Below are 21,742 nucleotides of genomic sequence, written 5' to 3' on the forward strand. Positions count from 1 at the left end.
GTTGAAACTATGCTAGCTAATTGCAGACGGCTCCATAACTTATGAGACCACGGTGTAACCATAGAAACAGCTTGTTTAAAACGTTTGTATTTGTTATTTTCTTTGCAGTATACAGCAGGCAACATTAGAATAACAAATAAATTAACATAGAATACAAAATAAGTAATTTACAGACATTTCTGTCAACAGTCCTCTAACCTAAAGCTGCGGTGGTCCATTAACATGAGTTACATATTTCTTGCAGTCTTAAACTGTTTAACTGTTGTCCTTTACACTACGTGTGTTTTGTGACACTCAGGCATGCTCTTAAGATCTTTATACGGACAGCTCTCTGCAGATTGCAAAGGAGTGCATGAATAGGCAGTATACATTTATTAAACTGCCCCCTCTAGTGGCTTCTAACTATGCCAGTCCTGTTTTCACATTTTCAATGTTTCAAAGACCAAAGTGCACCAGGGGGCAGGATGTGAGTCCTGACAGGCAAACAAAAATATAGAACTAAATTTAGATTGCTCCCTTAACAGCTGCTCGAACAGAACATTTTACATATACATATCCTTGTAGTGAAAAAAACATCTATGCATTTACATTTTCAAGTATGATCAGCCCGGTTAGGACAAAGTGACAGCGACGTCAGTGCTCTTCTCCATGTCACAGTCTTTGTCTGATGGTGCAGAGACCGGCGTGTCTCTCAGAGAGTTGGGCCCACTGCTAGTCTGCCCTAAACCTTTATTTGGGAGGTCTGCTGTCGACTCAGCCTCAGGTTCTTGCTGCGGGGCTGTAGCTACAAATAGAACAAAATTGAAAAAATACATTACATCTATGAAAATATTAGTAGTATTGTGGCTGGAGGTTATGCGGGCAAGAAAGGACTGGGGGCATCCAGACAGGGGTAATAGCTAACGTAAGAAAAACAAAACAAAACAACAATAGTCCTTATTTTGTGAAAGCCACCAACAGCATGGTGATGTTGGCTCGTGCTGTTACCTGACTGAGTGCAGGACTTCATGTGTTCTGGCCAATGGGCTTGCTGACAGGGGTAATCACAGTAGCTGGTGTTCCAGCAGCAATAGAAGATGGCCTCTTTCCTGCAGTTAGCACACCACTGTTTCTTCTTTGTCTCATCCACTGCCTGCTGCTTCTCTAGCTCCATCTGCTTCTTCACTTCAGACACCAACCTCTCTCTCTCTTGTTCCAGGCTTTGTCTCATCTCTGCCATTGTAAGCTCTACATTGAAGAACACAAACATAATCAAACATAACAAACTTAAAACAATTGTTGGGAAAAGAAAACTACAAGCATGGAGTTTGCTGAATAATTACGTTCTCACCAAGATTGTGCTTCATTTCTGACAACTCTTGTTGATGCAGCCACTGTAATTTTTCTATTTCGATTCTCAGTCGTCTGATCTGAATTTGAAACCCATGGTCACATTAGGGTAAGTACGATGTCACATGCAAAGCCACTGTAATGATCTGAATAATATTTACACATTCATGGTGTCTAAAGAGCCAAAAGCTAAAGCTTACCTCTGCTATTGTATTCCCTGAAGTACTCTTCGAGAGGTCATTGTAGATTTCAGTCATTGTACCTTTGATTGCATCCATTATCTGAAAAATTTAAAATAGGAATGCAGCCATTGTGAAATTCTGTCCAGATAAAGATGTTTGAAATGACAATTTGGCCAATAGCTGATGCCAATATGGTATTGTTGTTATTTGTATTGGTTGTTAACTATTCCCCCTTTTGTGCCAATACATCTTTATTATCAAAAAGTAACAATTTCAAAGTAATTCAGCCCTTCATTACACTACTTTTGAAAAAACATGAGATCTGTTCTTAAAAAAATGGGAAATAACCTTTAATATAGCCATCTTTCATGTGAAAAATATCCTGTTTAGAAAAGTAACTGCTTCAAAAATATTTTTTAGCCTGATATACATCTACCTATGCAAGGACAAAAATGTTTCATTACTTAAATAGCCTTACAAACTAGCAGTGATCTGACGAGTGAATACCTCATGAATGTGCAAGTGTTAAATTTATGTGACACATCAGATAAATAAATAGTGTACAACATCTTGAATGCTGATAGGTTGACATCAGGCAACAAGACAAATTTCATCTGATATCAAACAGATAAATTTCTGCATCCGTAGTGGACAGTATTATTCTGATGTCCTCTTTATGAATAATATATTCTGTGATTGATAAGACTGACAAATGAAAAAACATTCCGCAACATTTGCAGAAACAAATGTTTCTTCAACGCTGGTGTGGCAGAGGCTGAGGAGGAAGAATGAATGATCAGTCAGTGATCCAGTGGATTTGGTACCATACAAAGTAAATGTTAAAAAAATTATACTAACTTTATTGGTGTACTTAGCAATGTCTGCAGCCACATCCGCTGAGGCAGTGGGAATATACAGGTCTGTTTCCACTGGTGAAGATGAAGCAGCTGTGCCTAAACTTGATGCTGCCATCATGGCAGAAGCTGGACTACTGGATACCAGGGTGACAGCCGACGTTGATGTGCTGAGCGGCGTATCTTTTTGCTGAACAGCTAGAATTTAAAACAACAAAAAGAAGAAATATCATTATAGACTTAGTGATTTGATGCTGTTGTGCGTAAATTGTAGTATTTCAACTTGTGATTTATGGAGTATATATATGCCATGTTTTCTACCTTTCACTGCCTGCCTGGTCTGATAGCGTGTGCTTTGTGAAGACTGCTGTGCTGAAGATGAAGATACTGCTGTTGAGCCGTTCCCAACGGCCTGCGTCTGGGTCGGCCCTTGAGCCTGGCCATGTCTGGAAGACGATGCCGGTGTCGTCGTGGTAGCAGCAGGTTGCTGGTTCTGTTGCTGCCGCTGCACCTTCTGCATGTGCCACTTCTGAGAGGACGTCTGAAACTTGGCAGTGGGATTCCACACCACGGCTCTCTGCACCACTGGCACTGTCTCTCTGGGCAGCAGAGGCCGCTGTTTCTTCAACGCTGGTGTGGCAGAGGCTGAGGAGGAGGAGGAAGAAGGGGGTGTTGCAGTGGCACTGGACACGCTTGTAAGGCTTATGGTTGCAGGAGAGGGAGCTGTGAAGGAGACCATGGTGACAGGAATGGCCATAGGGGACTGCGTGGAAACACTGGAAGGTGTGGAAGGAGCTGTACTGTTTTGAGACGGGAGTGTCGATGGGGTTAGGGCTTTACCTACAAGGGACAGTACGTATGTCATTAAGCAATTAAAAAATGTCTGATGTTTCCAGATGTTAGAAATACTAAAAATGGGCATTACATTTGGTGTGTGTTTGATTACTCCCTCAGCCAAGAAAAGAAAAAATTCTCACCTTCAGGTTTACCAGCAGATGATTCTTTACCAGCGGCGTTGTCTTTCCTACTCCTTTTTCTGTCCTTTCCTCCCTGTTCTTCTCCGAGGTCAATAACCAGCTCTCTCTCTGAGTCAGAGTCCTCCACTGGCACAGGCTTCTTTGCATCTTCTTTCACCTGAACCTTCTCTCTGGGACCAGGCGATGCTGATGCTTTTGTCTTCTCCGGGCTCTCTTTTTCGGCATCTTTGCTTATTTTCTCTTTAGTTGAAGCATCTGATGCTGTTGGAGTGGTGTCACCTGCTGCAGACTCAGATGTCACAAGTGTATCAGCTTTACTCTCCTTATCCTGGCTCAAGGATGGTTGGTCTTTGACTTTACTTTTACTAGGCTCCTTCTGGGCTTCATCGCTGGGTGCTGCATCCGGACCATCCTTGGTCTTTTGCTCCTCATCACTGGCATATTCACTGTCACTGGAGTCAGATTTATCCGAGTCCTCTGAGTCACTGTGTTCCACACCTTTATACACATCAACAGATATCTCATCTATACCTGCAAAATAAAGGAATAGGAGGGTCATTACGCAAAGGTGTGGAACACAATGTATGTTACAGGGTTCAGCTACAACGGAGCAAGTACAAGTAAGCAAGCAACTGGACCAATATGACACCAATAGGTTTTATCAGGGCCAATACCGATACTGATTATTGGTAAAGAAAAAAGTGATAACCAGTTAGTTTCCTACTCCAGCCCGAGACAACACTGTCCTTGCAAAAGAGATACCAGTCTATATATGCTGTAAAATGTCTCAAATTTTAAAAAACCTATTGATGGAATGTAAACATTTTTACTCAAGTGCTGTACTTACATATAGTTCTGAGGTACATTTTGCAGGTGCATTTTCTGCAAATTTTTTTGGCAAATATTGTACTTTTTACAATGATAACTTAAGTTACTAGTTACTTTGCAGATTCAGATAATTCAATTTTCATAAATTATTACTCAGCATGCGTAACCAATCAGATATGGTTTTACGTGTGACATTGAGTCATTGAAACCACATACTGCTGACTACAGACACAGAGAGATGACTGCATCAGAGCCCAGGTAGCAGATTTCAAAAATAAATATGTATTAAATCAGCAATAGGACAAAAAAGTAGCAATTTCCAATAATTGGAAGTATAGAAATATTGGATCCAATAATAAGCCATGTAAAAGTTCAGTCTCTCCCTATTCATTACCACACCAACACAACATTATATTCAATGTCACATCCCCAAAATGCATTTTGTTAAGCAATATGGGCAATGATTCTACCGTCTATCAACCGATATACCTCAGAATTTTGTTCTACCATGAGAAATCTACTGACCCAGCTGTGCCTTGCAACTCTCAATGGTTTTGTCCAAGTTCAGCTGGAAACGGCTCTTGATCTGTCTCTTTGGAGATGTGAGGACTGGTGCGGCTCCTTGTTTTTGCTGGACTGTTTCACTAAGTTCCTTTAGGTCCATTTCTGCTTTACTACGATCTGGAAGAATACATCATAAAAAAAAATTACAAACAGCAATATCCGCACAATACTGTGTTTCTTGCAGAATCATGTCCAATCACAAAATGAACATTATTTAATGCTTTGATGCACATTACATCATTTACATTATAGATTCACCTAGATTGAGGTTCAGAATGCTTCCAGTCGGTGGTGTCTTCTCCTGCTTGTTGATGCCAGAAGCTTGAGACTGGAATGGTTTAGGGCTGTCCAAGGAACTGCCTGCAGGACCAGGTCGAGGATGAGCAGGTGATGCTGTTTAGAGAAATTAAACCATTAAGCAAAGTCTCTTCCCTTTGGACACACCATACACTGTTGCTACATCAAAAAGTGCCTGGTGAAATACCTGTACAGTCCATGGACTCTTCGCCTGTACTGTACTGATTGTTTGGAGCTTTTGTCTGGGACTTGTCCGCTGTCTCCTGTTCCACATCTGAACCAGTATGGGCAGAGGAGTTGGTGCTCATGGGGGAGCGAGGCATGTCACTGAGAGGGAGCCGCCGGCCTACTGTGCTCCCTCCCACTCCAGCCCCAGACAACATGGTCCTGGCCAAAGAGATCTTGGGTGATGCCGTCATATCAAAGCTCAGCTTGATCTTCTCCTGTTTCTCAGGTTTGATCGGGGTGGATGATGGGTTTGAGGGATCCAGCAGCATCTGGAAGTTGTTGTCAGGAGTGTACGGTGTCCTGAAGGGGGCATAGTTAAACACTCCAAACTTCTTCCTCATGTTCTCCACGTAGACCTCCATTTCTTGCATTGCACTGTTGAAGATACTTTTGGTCTTCTTCACAGAGAATGGAATCTCTTTGGACATGAGGTAGCAATTGTTTAAAGGAACCCAAGCCCTAAGAGATAAAGATTCACATCATAAGCAAACCCTGAAATGTGCCTTATAGCCCAAGTAAGTGAAGCCGATAGGGCCGATACCTGTCATGCTGACCAAAAAAGCGAGCATCCACCTGTCCATCTTTGTCCCGCAGAGCTTTAGCAGGCCAGAATGGAAATCCTTTCAGTTTGGCCCACACCAGAGGGTGCGGGTTACTCTGCAGACATACAGTAAAACACTGGAACTAAGTGGTGGTATCCCAGTGATCTAAGGTTGAATGAGTAAACAATCTGGTGGAATCATCAATAGAAACTTCCAAGTTACTCAGCTAGCTTACACAAGGCTCACAAAACCAGTTGTCTCTCTTTTGGCAAGCAGACAGATAACACTCAGGACAAACTTCAATCTCGTTCATCTGCAATTAAAGAATGAAAGACATTAAATTAAGTTTCAACTGTCCCGTCTTATGTTTAAATCAATCAACAAATCAAAACTCAGCTTGAATATAAAACCCTTTCTAACCCAAACCGCATACCCACCTCATGCTCACAGATTTTTACTATCACTTTTGCAGTAGCTGTAAGTTTGTGATTGCCTGAAAGAAAAAAAAAATCATGTTATTCTAAATACGCACTGTTTTTGTAACACAAGCATATTTTGTGTAATTAAAATTATTAAAATAACTAATCAACATCTGATAGTCAGCACTGGACCACTAAACTACACTAATTCATGACATAGTATATATTTAATTTTAATTGGCATGATAATGATTTAATTCATGTTAGCCAGCCTTACTTAACGAAACATACCTCCATTGTATATAATACAGTTGTGCAAAATCCATTTTGCATCAGCCAAAAAGGCCTCTGTGCAGCCATACATTTTCTTTTTAATATTCTGTGATGCAAAAAAGAGAAGATTGTGTAAGACTGACAAACATTTTTGACATTTCTTCATTTACACTATCAAAGACAAATATGTGACAGCTTGTGGTTTACCTTTTCAAGTGTGCAGAGATCCATAGGGTGAAAAATGTACTCTGCATAATCTGGATGCTGTTCAAGAGAGACAGGTTTCTGGAAGGGTTCGGTCTATAAAATTCAGAAGACAGAAAAGAAAGTGAAGCTAGACAAACTCTCAGGCTGAGCTTACTGCACAACCTTCCCCTAGCGCACAAGAACATGCTACCACCATGCTACTATTACTCTAAAAGCCGCATCAAACAAAAGGAGAACCAGTGGAGGAAGAAATCATGACGGGGTCTTGTTAGTGTTGTAATTGATTACCCAATTAAAAGTCTTTCTCTGCGTGGAAGCTGCATGGGGGGAGCGAGATGACAAGCGGGGATGATCCTGAAAGAGAGCGAGAGGGGCAGCTGTATCCTCACCACCAGCTAAGATGTTTACCTTCATGGTTTCCAGCCATGACAGGCCCATTATAGTACAAGACTATGATTGTTAGTTCTGTTATTAGAAATTATTTGCACATGCAAATCAATAATATATCATGCTGGACTGATATGTAGACAGGCAGCAGTTCAGGGTACAGATCTTAACATCTGGCAAGACTGTTGGGAATATGATGACCAGAAAAAGCGTGTCTTTTGGTTGCATAAGCAATATAAAAATTAAAACTGGCCAGAAAAGAAGACATGCCAATATCCAAGTGAAAATAAAATGACAATAAAAAAAGTACCCCATCAGTAATTAGTCTGTCTGCCTCAACAGAACATAATCAGTTTAAGGAGCATAAAATCACTAGAAAGACCGAGTGACCAGAATACTTACACCTGGCTGTTTCATCTTCTGAAGGGCAAACTTTAGTAGGTAAGACAGCTGGTCTAATGTTAGCATCATCATGGCTTTGCTCTGAGTCTCTATACACTCAGCAACTGTTATTTTCTGGAAGACATCAAGGGGAAAATAGTTTTGTTATCATATTACTGCACCAAATGTTTTTATCACATTGTTCAAACTTACGGGGACATCATCATAACTACAAAGCATTTCTTATAGGTTTGGGCTGTAGGCTCTGGGATGGTGCTTACAACACACATACACACTACACATTCCTGGGTGAGTACCTCACACTCCGGACAGAACCAGTCGCCCTCGGGCTCGGCTGGTAGTTTGAGGCACTTGGCGTGGTACACCCTGGGGCAGAGCTCACAGCAGAGCACCTGACCCTCGCGGTGGCACAGCCAGCAGTAGAAATCATTCCTGCCGTCCTGCGGTACAACATCAACAGGGTCTGTGGTGAGTGCTGGCTGCTTCACATAGTAAAAGGGACCATGTCTTAGTTCTGACTGGAATGCAGGCAAAAGAAACACAAAGTTGGGGAAGGTCAAAATCAGGCCAGAGATTAGAGAAGCCAAGCAGACATGCAAAGCATCAACAAAAGGCACCCACAAGTCCCAAACAAAGACTGCAGTGAGTCATGGTAAGAACAAGTGTTACATACTAATTGCTGGTTGGTGAGATGAGAGAATGACAAGTCAAAATCACATATATTGATGGAAATCACCTGAAAATAGAATATTTTTTTCATAAAGTCATGTGACTGATTTCTCTGATTTAAGTCTGTAGATTGGTACAGAAATGTCACAATTTTGCACAAAAGTAAACACGCTGTATAGCTTTGTTTAAACCATCAAAAGCTAGAGTTCATAGATACTAATCATTTACAAATGTCAACCTAGTTTGATTCACAGGAAGTAGGCTGTTGATATTAGTTTGCCTTGCCAAATATTTCAGTCAGCATTCTCCTCCCCTTCTACTATCTGCATGTTAACTATTAACTATTAAAGTCCCTGTCACTACACGAAACTAAAATGGCAAGTTTTGGTGAGATATGGATCGTGAAATGAGGCAGGCCTCTTGGTTGTTTTGCAGGGATTAAGCCATTTTTCTTAAAATTCATTAATTGGCAGAGGCACCTTCGCTGCGTCTTGGGTTTAGTGCTACCCAAGTCAACTGCACTCTGTTTTGAAGAATTACAAACAAACTAGAGTGATTTCCCTTCAGTGTGGTTTAGCCAGACCTTCCTCCAGATGACCCAGAACTAAAACGAAGTGTGGAGATAGGTCTGGCTATGTGCCCCAAGCATAAGGTACAATCATTTCCCACTGTGCATTTGTGAACTGCTTTAAGCACAAAGGCAGCAAAATGTGTTAATAACAAAAGTTAACTAATGCTTTTTAAGATTTGGAAGAATATAATTTAAATCTAAAAGCATTTTAACAAAGCATTTGTTAAAATTGGAGGTGAACAGATAGCATCATCAGAAGATAACATTTGAGCAGCTGTATATCATGGGCCGATGCTAAGGGAAGATCAACATAAAACTGTAAAACACAGTAGCAAAATATTCTACTATAGTACATGACATAATGAAAAACTAGAGCTAACTAGAACTTAAAGAAGCAGACTGGAGGTGGAAACCAATGGGGTAATTCATATATATCCTATGTGTTATATTGTTATACTCTAAATATATTTGGCCTCTGATCATATGGATAACAAGATAGCTGGCATTACCCAGTGTATATCCAAGTGCAAAGAGTTTCGGTTACATAAAAACATGCCATTATTCAAATTCAAACTTAGAACAGGTAAGAGATTTAACGTCCGTGCCACTGATGCCAGCTTAGCATTACTGAAGGGCTCATTACAACATCTCTCTCTCTCTCTCTCTCTCTCTCTCTCTCTCTCTCTCTCTCTCTCTCTCGCTCTCTCTCTCGCTATAAATGAATCTGGCTAATGAACTCCAAAAAAAAAGAACATCCACATCTGTTTCAACAGACCTGCGATGTGGCCAACAGTTCAGATTGTGGTTATACTGGGCAGCTTCCAGGTGTGGAAGCATGTTTCTGTGTGTAATGTGATGATGTGGGCAAGGGCAGGAGCGAAGGAGAATATGAATCACTGATCACAACAAACCTTTTCTTCCCAACAGCAAAAAGCTTGTGTTATCAAAAGTATCTTGCCTCGTGCCTCTAATTTACTGGCTGACCAAAAACATGTTTTGAGGGGGGTAGCAGACATCTCTCCAAAACTATCCACATTGCTATATACAACTGTGAGTAGGCTGAATATATGTTTGTTGTGATTTGGGTGAACTGACCTTTTAAGACAGTCATATAAAATATAAATGTTGTTATCATATTAAATCTATTCATATCTTTCGTCTTGATCTTTGAATGCCCTGGCATAAAACCCAACTAACCAAGTAAAAAACCTCTGAGTTATTTCAAATTCAGATCTCAGTTTTAACCCACACATCAGAAACATAACTAAGACAGCTTTTTATCATCTAAATCACATTTCCAGAGTGTGACCGTTCCTTTCCAAAGCCAGTACAGAGACACTAATCCATGCTTGCCCAAAAAATAACATAGCTCAACTATAACTACTCCAAAACTCTAAGACCAGAAAGAGACACACATTTTAAAGTTTCTGCCCTGGCTACCTGTCTGATCCTTTTATTAGTTTTTAAAGCTCTTAATGGCCCTAGCCCAACTTATCTATCAGATTTGCTTTTATCGAACAAACCCTCCAGAACCCTCAGGTCCTCTGGTCACAGCCTTTTAACTATTCCAAAAGTGAGAACAAAAACTCACGGTGAGGCCGCCTTTCAGTACCACGGTCCATGTTTGTGGAATAGCCTCCCATTGGACCTGAGGTCACTGGAGAGTGTTGATACTTTTAAGAGCAACTTTAAGACATTCCTTTTTAGTCTATCTTTTAGCTGAATTCTATTTAGCTAAAACCTGGCTTTTTTCTATGTATCTATTCAACAGTAGTATTCACTAACTATTCATTTTACTTATTCTGTCTTGTTTTTTGTTTTTTTTTTATATTTTTTTGCCCTTTTATGGCTTTATTGATAGAACAGCTGAAGACATGACAGGAAACAGGGAGAGAGAGAGGGGGAGTGACACGCAGCAAAGGGACCCTGGCCGGGACTCGAACCTGGGACTCGAACCTGGGTCCGCTGCAGAGCCTCGGCACATGGGACACGCGCTCTACCAACTGAGCTAAACGGCGCCCCCTGCTTTATTTTGTTTTACTTTTTTCTGTGATTTATCAACTTATTTATTTTATCGATTAAAAAGCAGTTTTAGACTTTTAACCGCCTTTAGTAGTTTATCATTAGTTTTATTATTTGGTCTATTTTTTTACTGTCTCTTGTGTCCTTTTAGTGAAATATATCAACAATAGCATTTCCTCATTTCCGCAATACCTATTGTTATTGTCCTGTTTTATTTATCACTATTTATTTATTCATTTATTATTACTCACTCTTTTATTTTACTTATTGTGTTTTAAGTAGCTGGATACGTGTGTGTGTATGCGTGTGTCTATGTGTGTGAGTGGGGGGGCTGTTGTTTTAATTATATATAATATAATTCTGTAAAGCACTTTGTGCTACATTATGATGTATGAAAAGCACTCTTGATTGATTGATTGATTGATTGATTGATTGGCCTCTCAATGATTAAAAAACTAGCAGAAGCTGTTTTGACAATCAGTCAGTTTGCTGTGACAGCAAGTTTAAATCCTGTTTTCCTAATAGTTACCTGGTCTTTGCTGCTGCCAAGAGCACCGGGTTTCTTCTTTTTTTTTGTCGGGCAGGGCGAGGTTTCAGCAGATGAGTGACCATTAGATGAGTGAGAGGGACTTGGCATCTTTCGTTTTTGGGTCGTCCGCTCTGTTGACCCCGTGTCTGGTATTGCAGACAAAGGTCAAAAAGCTCAAAGATCACACAAACCAGGAGGGGCACACTGATGGCTTAGTTGAAGCAGAAACAAAATCCAGAAATGACACACCACAGTTATCCTGCACTCACACAGCAGGTTTCCAGTAAACATGATTTGATCCATACACAGTATATATCTAATATATGATATAAAACAAAACCTCTTTATACATTACTACCTTAAAACAGAAAAGAAGCTCTGTCGTCCTATGTAAAAACAAACTTGTATAGTATGTTCCTACCTTTGGAACGTGTTGAGATCTCCATTCCTTCTGCTGTAATCTCAGTTTTTCCCTCCTCCTCTGGAGCACTGATGTAGAAAAGAGCATTGTCAAAGGTTTTCCTGTCAAATTTACACTACAGCTGAAGATCTGTCATATCAATAAAGGGACCATAAAGTTACATTATTTGATACTGTTCCTCAGAGCAGCAACATCTTTGGATCATGGTTGGGGATCCCTTGTGGCCAAAAGGTTTAAGATGTAGGCACCCCATTTCCTGCTTGCTCTCTACTGCACTCTATCCTATAAAAGCAGATTTCCCACCAACCCCCATCCCCCAAAAATATGTACACTATAGCGTTTAGAGAACATTATGTCATTAGGGTATGCAGCAGCATCGTAGCTCTAGTAAATTGAAAGATGCTGGGATTTCATCAATATTTTTGTCGAATTTAAAGTCATAGTGGAGTCAAATATGAGGTTGAATGTGAGCATTTTATATCATCAAACAAAGCACAGATTGGTTCAGAAGCAAAATATCAACATAATCCAAACAACTCTGTTTAAGACTCTCAGATCAAATATTCAGTGCTAAGATTGTAATACATTTCTGCAGGAGTTTGTTATTAAACATCAGACTCACCTACTGCTCAATACACCCCCCTCATTCTACTGAAACAGGGTTATTCTAGATAAGAAAGGTCAGTGTTTCCTCTCTCCTGACACTACCATAATTCTCAGTAGATTTCAATGTGCTCAGTTAGGGAAGAGCATTATACATTGCTACATTTTGCTTGTTTTTTCACCAACAACTCATCAAGATATTCTATTTGTCTGGGATGGTAAAATCCCGAAATATGACAAGTAAATTCTGATTCTAACACAACAATGTGCAGTTGACCATAACATCTTTTTTTCCACTAAACTAAAGTTATGTGACTTCTGATTATTACAAAACAAATAAATATAGGACTATACTGCGTAACTATTAAAGGATCACTGGAAAGAGTCTGCAAAATACCTAATGACAGACAGAGTATTGTCTATGATACAGGCACTGTTTAGATTTTTTATCTAAAATAAACTGTGACTGCTGACTGAAAACAAAATGATAATATAGCATTATACACTGCTCCAAAACATGAAGGGAACACTTAGTGGTGGGTGTGGAAGGGGTTGTATGAGGAGAATAACACCAAGTCAGTTAAACTTCAGGGACATCAATCTGTCCATTTAGAAAGCAAAAGTGCATCATTTCACCTGCTTTAGTGCAAATAAAAGTGACAACAGGTGCACTGGAGAGGAAAGTGCAAGACAACCCCCAAAAAGAGAATGGTTTTGCATGTGTTGGCCACAGACAATTGCTCTCTCCTTATCCTTCCTGACTCATTCTTCTCTAGTTTGTGTTCTGCTCGTGTCCTTGTCACTACTGAAAGCATGAGGAGGTACCTGCAACCTAATGATTCAAGAGCCCACAGGAGATACCAGGAAACCAGCTGTTACACGAAGAGAGCTGGACAGAGCCCTAGAAGGTCATCAACCCAGCAGAGTCCCGGTATCTGCTCTTTTGAGCCAGGAGGAACAGGAGGAGCACTGCCAGAGCCATACAAAATGACTTCCAGCAGGTAACTGGTGTGCATGTTTCTGACCAAACTGTCAGAAACAGACTCAATGAGGATGGCATGAGGGCCCAACATCCTATAGTGGGACCTGTGCTCATAGCCCATCACTGTGCAGCTCGATTGGCATTCGCCTAATCTCTTCACAGATTTGAGCAAATTCACACTGTGAGCACATGTGACAGGCGTGAAAGAGTCTGGAGACACCATGGTGAATGTAATGCTGCCTGTGACATCATCTAGCATGACCAGTTTGGCAGTGGGTCAGTGATGGTCTGGGTAGGAATATCCACAGAGGGTCGCACAGACCTCCATAGCCAACGATAGCCTGACTGCTATTAGGTACTGTGCTGGGATGAAATTCTCATAGCGATTGTCAGACCTTACGTTGGTGCCGTGGGCCCTGGGTTTCTCCTAGTGCAGGACACCACGGCATCATGTGGCCAGAGTGTTTCAGCAGTTCCTGGATGACAAAGGCATTGACTGGCCCTCTCACTCCCCTGACCTAAATCCAATTGAGCACCCAAAGCAGTCAAGTACCGCCACAGAGTGTCCAGGAGCTCACTGATGGGCTGATCCGGGTCTGAGAGGAGATCTCCCAGGACAACATCCACCGACCCCTCTCGAGCATCCCCAGACGTTGTGCATACTGGCACGCGCGGGCCATACACACTACTGGGTTACATTAAGAGTTGCCGTGATGAAATTCATGCATGTGAGACCAGTCTGTGATTTAAGTTTTCGCGTGATTTTGAATCCAGTCCATTGATGATTTTAGTTTCCATTGCTTATTGTTACGTCTTTTTGATCTCTAAAAATTATACAATGTACACCAGTAAAGATTTACAACTTGAATAATTCGAAGATCTGATGTGTGATCAAAGTGTATTTTGAGCAGTGTATTACTTAAACAATTCATCAAGAGGTTAAAGACACATGCAAAAATATCATGTTATGCTCCAAGGTAGAATTAGACCATGGCTTGGTGATTCCAAAATATCTTAAGCTAAGTTAAGTCAAAGGTTAACCAGTACTTGGGCAAAGGAAGCTGCGTGAAGCCATTCTCTAACTACAGTGGCAGTAGAGCGCATACCTCCACCAAGTCCCAACAGTCCCATTTAAGTCAATCAAACGTAATCCAATATCAAACTCGACAACCCTGTGTCACTCTTAATTTTAGACCACCCATAACTGTTGAACTATAATTTAAACGCACAAGAAAGCAAACCACAAAGAAACAAAACAATGCAGATGCAATCATAATCTCCATTGTGTTGTGGACAAATAATAGATTTTTATTAGGATCCCCATCACATGGTACTCACTCATAGATAACTGCCAACTAAATACGGCTGGTTTTTTTCATCAATATTAATGCATTACTCCCTGAGAAATTTACAAAAATGCCATAAAAACTATTTATTGTTCAAATCTTACAAAAACGCTAATGGGGTCTATTCTGACAGCCAGCCTCCATCCAAGTTTTTTGGGGAATCGGTTCAGTAGATCTGTGCAATCCTGCAGACAAACCAACCAACCAACAAACAAACAGGAACAAAACCCTCTTGGCAGAGGTAATTATGAATAGCAAGCACCTTTTTCCACTGACCATAGGTCTGTAAATAGTAAATGTGAAAACACAGCACAGCGGAATCTGTTATGTCTGACCCTTCTGACATCCAACAAGTGAAAAGCTGGTAAATAGACTTGCCTGCTATTAACACAACCATAGAAAAGATCAAGTGACCTGATAACAGACAGCATATCGTTATGGATTACATAATCCCAGCTCTATTGAGAAATGCCAGTGATAATTTCCCGTGAAGCACCTTCTATCCAAAATCTGCCCAACAGGTTTTCTCAGTATTGGTCTAACATGATTCACCTTGGTTTCGGGTGCCCTGTTGTCGATCCTGTTATTTTTGCCATTTTCTCTGACGCAGATGCACTGGCCTCACTGTTCAGATGACTCTTTATTTCACTTGCTCCACAGGAAAACACCATTTGAATGTTTTGGATTAAAAAAACAGACAGGCAATCACTGAAAACAAAAATACTGCTTCTATTTCAATAATATTGTTCACAATCTCTCCTCCTCATCCCTCACTGAAGAAGGATGAAATGAGATATAGAGACACAGCACAGCAGCAGAGACAGGAGTGCAGTGAAATGGCTTCACTGGCCTCCTCATCTAACCTGTCTGGACAGCCTCAGACAATCTACCCCGGCGACATCCTGTCCTGTCCAGGGCAGGAAATACAGCAACAAAAGACAAAGACAAAGACATGGACAGGCACAAGGAGGAAATCAATGCCCATCCTGACAAAAACATTTTGAAATCACACACCACAGATCACACGACACAGCCTATTGTAACCTCCTCAAACAGCCCCTTCCACACCCACCACTGCCATAACATCCATGCTTCAATGTAGGAAATCAACAGCATACCTTTTTCTCACACACAGATTCTTCAGCCTATTCTTAAATCTTTTTCAATAATTGAGGGCGTTGGGGGATGAGGGAAAAAGATGGGTCCAGGTTTCCCAGAAGGCCTTCTCTCCCTGCTGCTCTCTCCTGCAATTGTCAATCTTTAACCTCAGCTGCAGGCTGCCGATTGGCTTGAGCACCACACGGAGGTGCCTGATTGGGCGCTCAGCTCGGTGTGCCACACAGGCTCTCTTCTCCCCGCTCTCCTCAGCCACAGTGCTGCAATGCAGAGAAGACTGCTTCCGCTAAAAAACCTCCTGAAAACTGTCTCTCACTGCCTTTAAAGAACATTCAGACATACAACGGCTGTGTGCCTTTTATCAGACATGTAGATGCAGCTCTACAGGCTTGTCAGGGAGAGGATCAGATTCCCTCCCTCGCTGTGCTCTCAGCCACTGTGTGTGTATGGCATCCATTTTGAACACACACACAGACTCTCTCTCTCTCGCTCGCTCTGTCTCTCTGACCACTGTGCGCACCACACACACACAGCTCGTACACACGGCACCAGTCAAATCTCCTGTAAAGGACCACATGCAGCTTATTATATGCCCCAGCATGTTGATATGCAGCATGGGCCCGAATACTGGACACAAAGACAGGACTGAAAATGTCACAGGCCTCTCAGGCAGCACTGAAGGCACCACCCCCTCCCTCTCTCTCACATGGCTCTTCAGCACACTGTCTCATAATCAATATCCGCCTGGAGATTTGAGTGTGAGCAGCAGCATAGGGAAAACACAACTGAGAGCAATGCTTCCATATTTCTGTGCAACATATTCCAAATACACGCATTTCATTGAATTCATTGGAAGACTTCAAACCATGAACGCAACAATACACATAATTAAAACACACTGGTACGTGTGTATATACAGTGCAACACAACCATAAACAATCCTATAAAAGAGGAACATATTCAGGCCAAAATGTCATGGCCAAGAACATCATCTACACAGGTCCAAGAAGGTCAGCCGGTGAATATTTTAAAGACACACTCCAAACTAAACCGGCTGTGTGAGTCGCTGTAATGCAGATTTAAGTGTGCCCACACCAATCCTCACTCCATAGTGGAATGAAGGGATTAGACGAATTACCAAGCACCATTCACAAAACACTGAGGGGGGGGATTTGCTGTTTGAGTCAATGCAGACTTAACCCTGGTCAAGCAACATTATGTGTGCCATTATATCCAGGACATACATGTAGTCTCCCTTGTCATATTTGAATCAGAGATTTATGGCATCATCCACTAACAATGATAAAACACATATCACATTTCAACATTTGGAATATATCTAATGTTCAAGAATAAAATGACAATATCAATAAACTGCCATAAATAGATATAATTATTACCTAAATGTAACATTTATTAATGATGCATGCATTACAGAAAACTAACAACAATATATATATATAAACATAATTCATTCTAACCTGGTCGACTTCAGACAGGTTTTCAACCCTCTCTGGATGAGATGAGGTTTCTATGCAGAGCCTTTTCAGAGGAAGTCCTTCCCTTCTCCTTTCCTTCTCCCTTACACACAAATACTCAGTGTGCTTGGAGCAGAGGGACAGAAAGGGGAAGCTCTCTAAAATGGCTGACACTCGGCAGCAGAGAACAACACTGGGAGGCAGTGCACACCATTAGGCTCAGGCAATTCCTCCAACCCTGTGATAAATAAGCTGCTACGGTATATTTAGTCTGTAGATAATTGGTAATTTTAGAGAACTGGTGAGCATCTGACAGGATTAGGCCTGTTAAAAGCCAGTATGTTATTCACCAAGTAAAAAAAGAGAATAATGGTGAGGTGAACTGGGATTTGGATGAGATGTATAAAGATTAGGCAACTCGACAACTTACAGCCTGTTCTTCATTGCCATGTTAGTCTGGCAAACAATTAACAACCGTGCCCTGCTGCCTTATCCTCATGCCAGTTTGAGGCCTAAATTAAACTTGCTGTGTTGTCAGTTTACCATCTGTTAATTCCTCTGGGGACTCCCCTCTGCACTGCTCCCTGTCTCTCCCATCCTGCTGGATTCCTCACCAGGCCTGCCATCTTGACAGCGTAGGCCTGTGGCAGCCACAAAAACTCAATCCTCCTTTGATCTTGACAAAAGAAAGCAGGTTTTTCTCAGTCAGTATACTATGAATATACAATGACCTTACACTTGACCCATGACCCCCTACTGCATGTGTCCAGAAAGCCACCCAGTTAGCAGAGGCAGCCTGTTGTACTGAACCATGCTATGCTGTTCCTCCAGGCTCCACTCCTATGCTGTGGGGTGACAAATACTCTTCCCCCTCCCCCAGTCTGTCAGGCAAACCTGTATTATTACTCTGGCATGGATCACACACAGTGGCTGGTGCCTTATCAACATAGTATACATGTGAAAGAATGAAAATAAGGCTTACCTCTGTGGATGCATGGCTAAAAACTCTGTGTGATATGTCAATGCTTATTAAAACATGGAGGACAGCCCTGTCAGCCCTCACCCTGCTCACAGCACAGCCACGGCTCTCCAAGCTGTCCAACTCACTGCTCTGATAGAAGGCACACTGAGACTGGCCACGCATGCCAGCAAAATGTAAGGCAGCTGCTGATTGGCTAGAGCATTTCCTGGCTGCTGGTCTTTTGTTTAGCACGGGCAGGCTAAAACGCAGTACTGAGAGCAAGGGAAGCTAGGCCCAGATCAAACTAACCACCCACTGCACACCTATCAGCTCAAAACGACACAGCATTCAGCTGCTGTTGTTTCATAAACCTGCAAGAAAGACAGCCTTCGGTGTAGCTGTAAAGGGTTGTCAGCAGATGTGCAAAGAGAGAACAGGCCTGTGGCTGTATTCTCAAGGAGGAATTTGTCCCACAAGTTCCCACCCTCTAGATAAACCAACCATCATGAGAAAGATTCACACTGCTATACAAACAAAGGAAATGTGTAAACAAGCACTCCACGAAATGCACTTTGGTACTTTGACCTATAAAGGTTTAACAACAAGGTTAAAAATGCAGACTGAGTTCCAGTCAGGTGTGCCTTACGTTTTTTTGACCTCAAAATCAGCAGCTTCTCTGATTTGGATATTGCAATATGCCATATTGTAATTTCAATAATATTTTCATAAATTGTGCAGCTCTGTAATAACAATATTGCTGCATTTATTGTATTTAATCAGCTTTCTGTTTTGCCTACTGTAAATGTTAAGAGATGTGAGCTTAACATTATTCAGATATGTTAGGACAGCATTCAATTTTACATTTGAAAAGTAATATCTCATTAATTGAGGAGTCAGTGTCACGTTTTATGTAATATAATTTTTATTTTCACTCCCACCACTTTTTAACATAGGCCATTGTTGAAAAATCATGTCTCATTTTAACATGACTCATTTCGCTGACAAATTTCACATTGTTACAAAACCTCATGACTTTAGTTTTATACTTGGGCAATTCTGCATAATGCGTGCAACTTTCACAAACATACTGTACAGACCAGATACATACAGACAGCTAGCAGAGAGGGGCTAACTTTGTAATGAGAGCTGCAAATATGAATTTATTATTTGTTTAACTATTAAATTAATAAGCAAATATTTTGACAATCAATTAGTTGGTTTATATATCTCTATAAGAATAAAAGTCAAAATGATCTGATTTCAATGTTAAATGTGAATATTTTCTGGTTTCTTTACTCTTCTATGAGAACAATCTGGGTATCATTGGGTTGTGGACCAAATGCATGACATGCAATAGATCAAACAACCAGTTGATTGACTGAGGAAACAACCGACAGATTAAACAACAATGCTGGCGATAGTAATAATTGTGCTCTGCTTTTTATAATGTATAAGATTTGGGTGCTGAAAAGCACCTGTCTGAAGTTTACTGTGGCCTCTCCTTTTACATGAAGACAGACAACAGCTGCCTCTTGTGGCAAACCTCTGTAACAGCAAAGTGCACAGAAGAGCCAGATCCAGAGCTGAATCTAAATTGGGATCATATTATCTATGCAAAAACAGTAATCTATGATAAAATACTACCTGCACTTCAGTTTGAGCCACTGAATCTTAAAATGATTAAACACGTGTATTTAGGAATGTGCCTTTTGTAAGCACAATTTCAACAAGGTGTAATGTCTTAAACCTACTTCCTATTTAAAAAAATTCCAATTAGGGCCAAACCAAACCAAACAAACTGTGAACCTTGGGTTCTTATTGGACAGTTCCTGTTACCAATTTTCCAGCATTCCTTTAGGATTGCACTGCAGAGGTTTAGCAAGGCCTCAGAGGTTAAGGTGCTGACTTTACCCTCAGCCTGAAGTGAAACATTACAGCTTAATATAAACGGTGCTTATACATTTTTGGGGCAGAGAGGTAAAGGTAAAAAACAAACTAACATTTTAAATTGGTTTAAAACATGTTTGTTTTTTAAAAAGGGGGGGAATAGTGATTGTGGGTTGTATCAACAAAGTTAGGACACCAAGTTTAAGCCCACAATATCTAAATGTCAAATGATAAAAGTTAAGCTAGTCACATTTAGCAAGTGTCACTAAATTAATTTGCTAGTTAAGTTGCAAGAAATTCATGTGTGGACAAGTTGGGCCTGAACTGGGAAGAAAATCGTTTACCTACTTTAAAAGCGTTTTTCATATTCATATTGTCGCCAACTGACTCTAAAATGTTCCTAATTAAGGGTAGTTAAAGTCAATCAGCTTGAGAATTAGCTTAAAAGTAAGCTAACTGATTGGGCACGAGCCCTAGACACAATCAACAGGGATAACTCGTCTAACGACGGCGTGTAAAACACTTCGCAGGTCCATAATGAAAAAAAAAAACTAAATTGCATATTCTTTTTATGTTTTTAACTACATTATATATTCTGTCACCTTTGTTTGTCCTTGTGGTACCCTTTCGTCTTCAGGTAGCAGAACACGAGCTTCCAAAGTGACCGACTGGTATCGAGCCCTGTGGGCCACAAGATGGCGCCCGAGCTAGACTACTGCTCAGACCGGTTCATGTACAGCCTTCAAGTCTTCTTTGGGTTCAAGGCCTTGAACGTTACATATGTAAGTATAAGTGGTTTTAGGAGACTTCGATCATCTACTTCCTTCTCAGTGCAGATGCTCTAGAGACGTAAATATTCCTGGTCGCTTGCTGGTCTGTAGTTTGACTCAGAGATAGCATTATCAATCTAAACTGAAAAAGAACATTTTGAAAGAAAATTGATGAAACCATCCGAAAGTTGTCTTAAGCAAAATGTTTCTTTCTCCACTGCTTGAGACTTTTTGTGATCAATCACCACGGACCACTGAGATTTTGGTGTAAGTAATCATTAAACATGGGTAGCTAATCCCTAAAAGGTGAAAAAACATTATCTTCATGTAGCCATTTCAGGCATTTTTAAAAAAAGAAATATAATTTTGTTTAATTTTCCACTTAAAAATGTACATTGCATGCGATACATCAGAAACTGGTTGTTAACAAAAAGGAAAACATTGAGGGAAAAAAAATAGGCCTACAGATTAGACCCACACCAGCAGTTTATAAAACAATGGTTTTGTTTTACTGAACTTTAAAGACACAAATTAAACTCATGTAATATGGCATACACAATGTCAGTTGTTAAATATCTATTGTCTTTGTAAGCGGAGACGCTTCTTCTTGCTTTATTGCATCTGCATTAGCCTTGAGAATTTGGGGGATGGGAATGGGTTTGGAGCAAAGAAAGGCATGCTGTTGGCTGTTTGCAGGTAAACCAATCTGAATACATTAATGATTATGGGGCTATCTCCTGTCCTTTCAAACTGTTATCTCCTGTCCTTTCAGAGTGGAGAGGCTGTGTAGGGAGGGGGGATGGGATAAAGTGTCTCACACTCACTGAGGGGGGAGGTCAGTTTGCCATGTTTTGTGGGGGAGGGGGCACAAACAGAGGGCCACTGGGCCCCTCTTTGG

General features: G+C 40.9%; 1 protein-coding gene across 14 annotated transcripts; it reads right to left on the bottom strand.

Annotated features, from left to right (window-relative positions):
* Positions 1-69: 69 nt before the first annotated feature.
* zmynd8 (zinc finger, MYND-type containing 8) lies at positions 70-20,792 on the bottom strand. 14 transcript variants are annotated; one of them, XM_030420413.1, is made up of 22 exons: positions 20,677-20,787; positions 17,770-17,902; positions 11,702-11,769; positions 11,281-11,426; positions 7,786-8,007; positions 7,490-7,603; positions 6,989-7,054; positions 6,701-6,793; positions 6,512-6,599; positions 6,239-6,294; positions 6,037-6,114; positions 5,801-5,916; positions 5,219-5,718; positions 4,993-5,127; positions 4,696-4,851; positions 3,343-3,873; positions 2,687-3,205; positions 2,370-2,563; positions 1,530-1,610; positions 1,331-1,409; positions 988-1,227; positions 70-784 (listed from the first exon to the last, which is right to left on the bottom strand). In XM_030420413.1, exons 2-22 carry the CDS (start codon positions 17,850-17,852, stop codon positions 612-614), a joined length of 3,738 nt encoding a protein of 1,245 aa, XP_030276273.1. In that variant the 5' UTR covers positions 17,853-17,902; positions 20,677-20,787; the 3' UTR covers positions 70-611. The 14 variants fall into 14 exon arrangements, with proteins under 14 accessions (XP_030276273.1, XP_030276284.1, XP_030276276.1 ...); XM_030420424.1 differs by lacking the exon at positions 20,677-20,787 and adding an exon at positions 18,209-18,335 and having other exon boundaries at positions 2,687-3,010; XM_030420416.1 differs by lacking the exon at positions 20,677-20,787 and adding an exon at positions 18,209-18,334 and having other exon boundaries at positions 7,786-7,929.
* Positions 20,793-21,742: the final 950 nt, after the last annotated feature.

This window comes from Sparus aurata, chromosome 6 (genome assembly GCF_900880675.1).
Source record: "Sparus aurata chromosome 6, fSpaAur1.1, whole genome shotgun sequence".
NCBI lineage: Eukaryota > Metazoa > Chordata > Actinopteri > Spariformes > Sparidae > Sparus > Sparus aurata.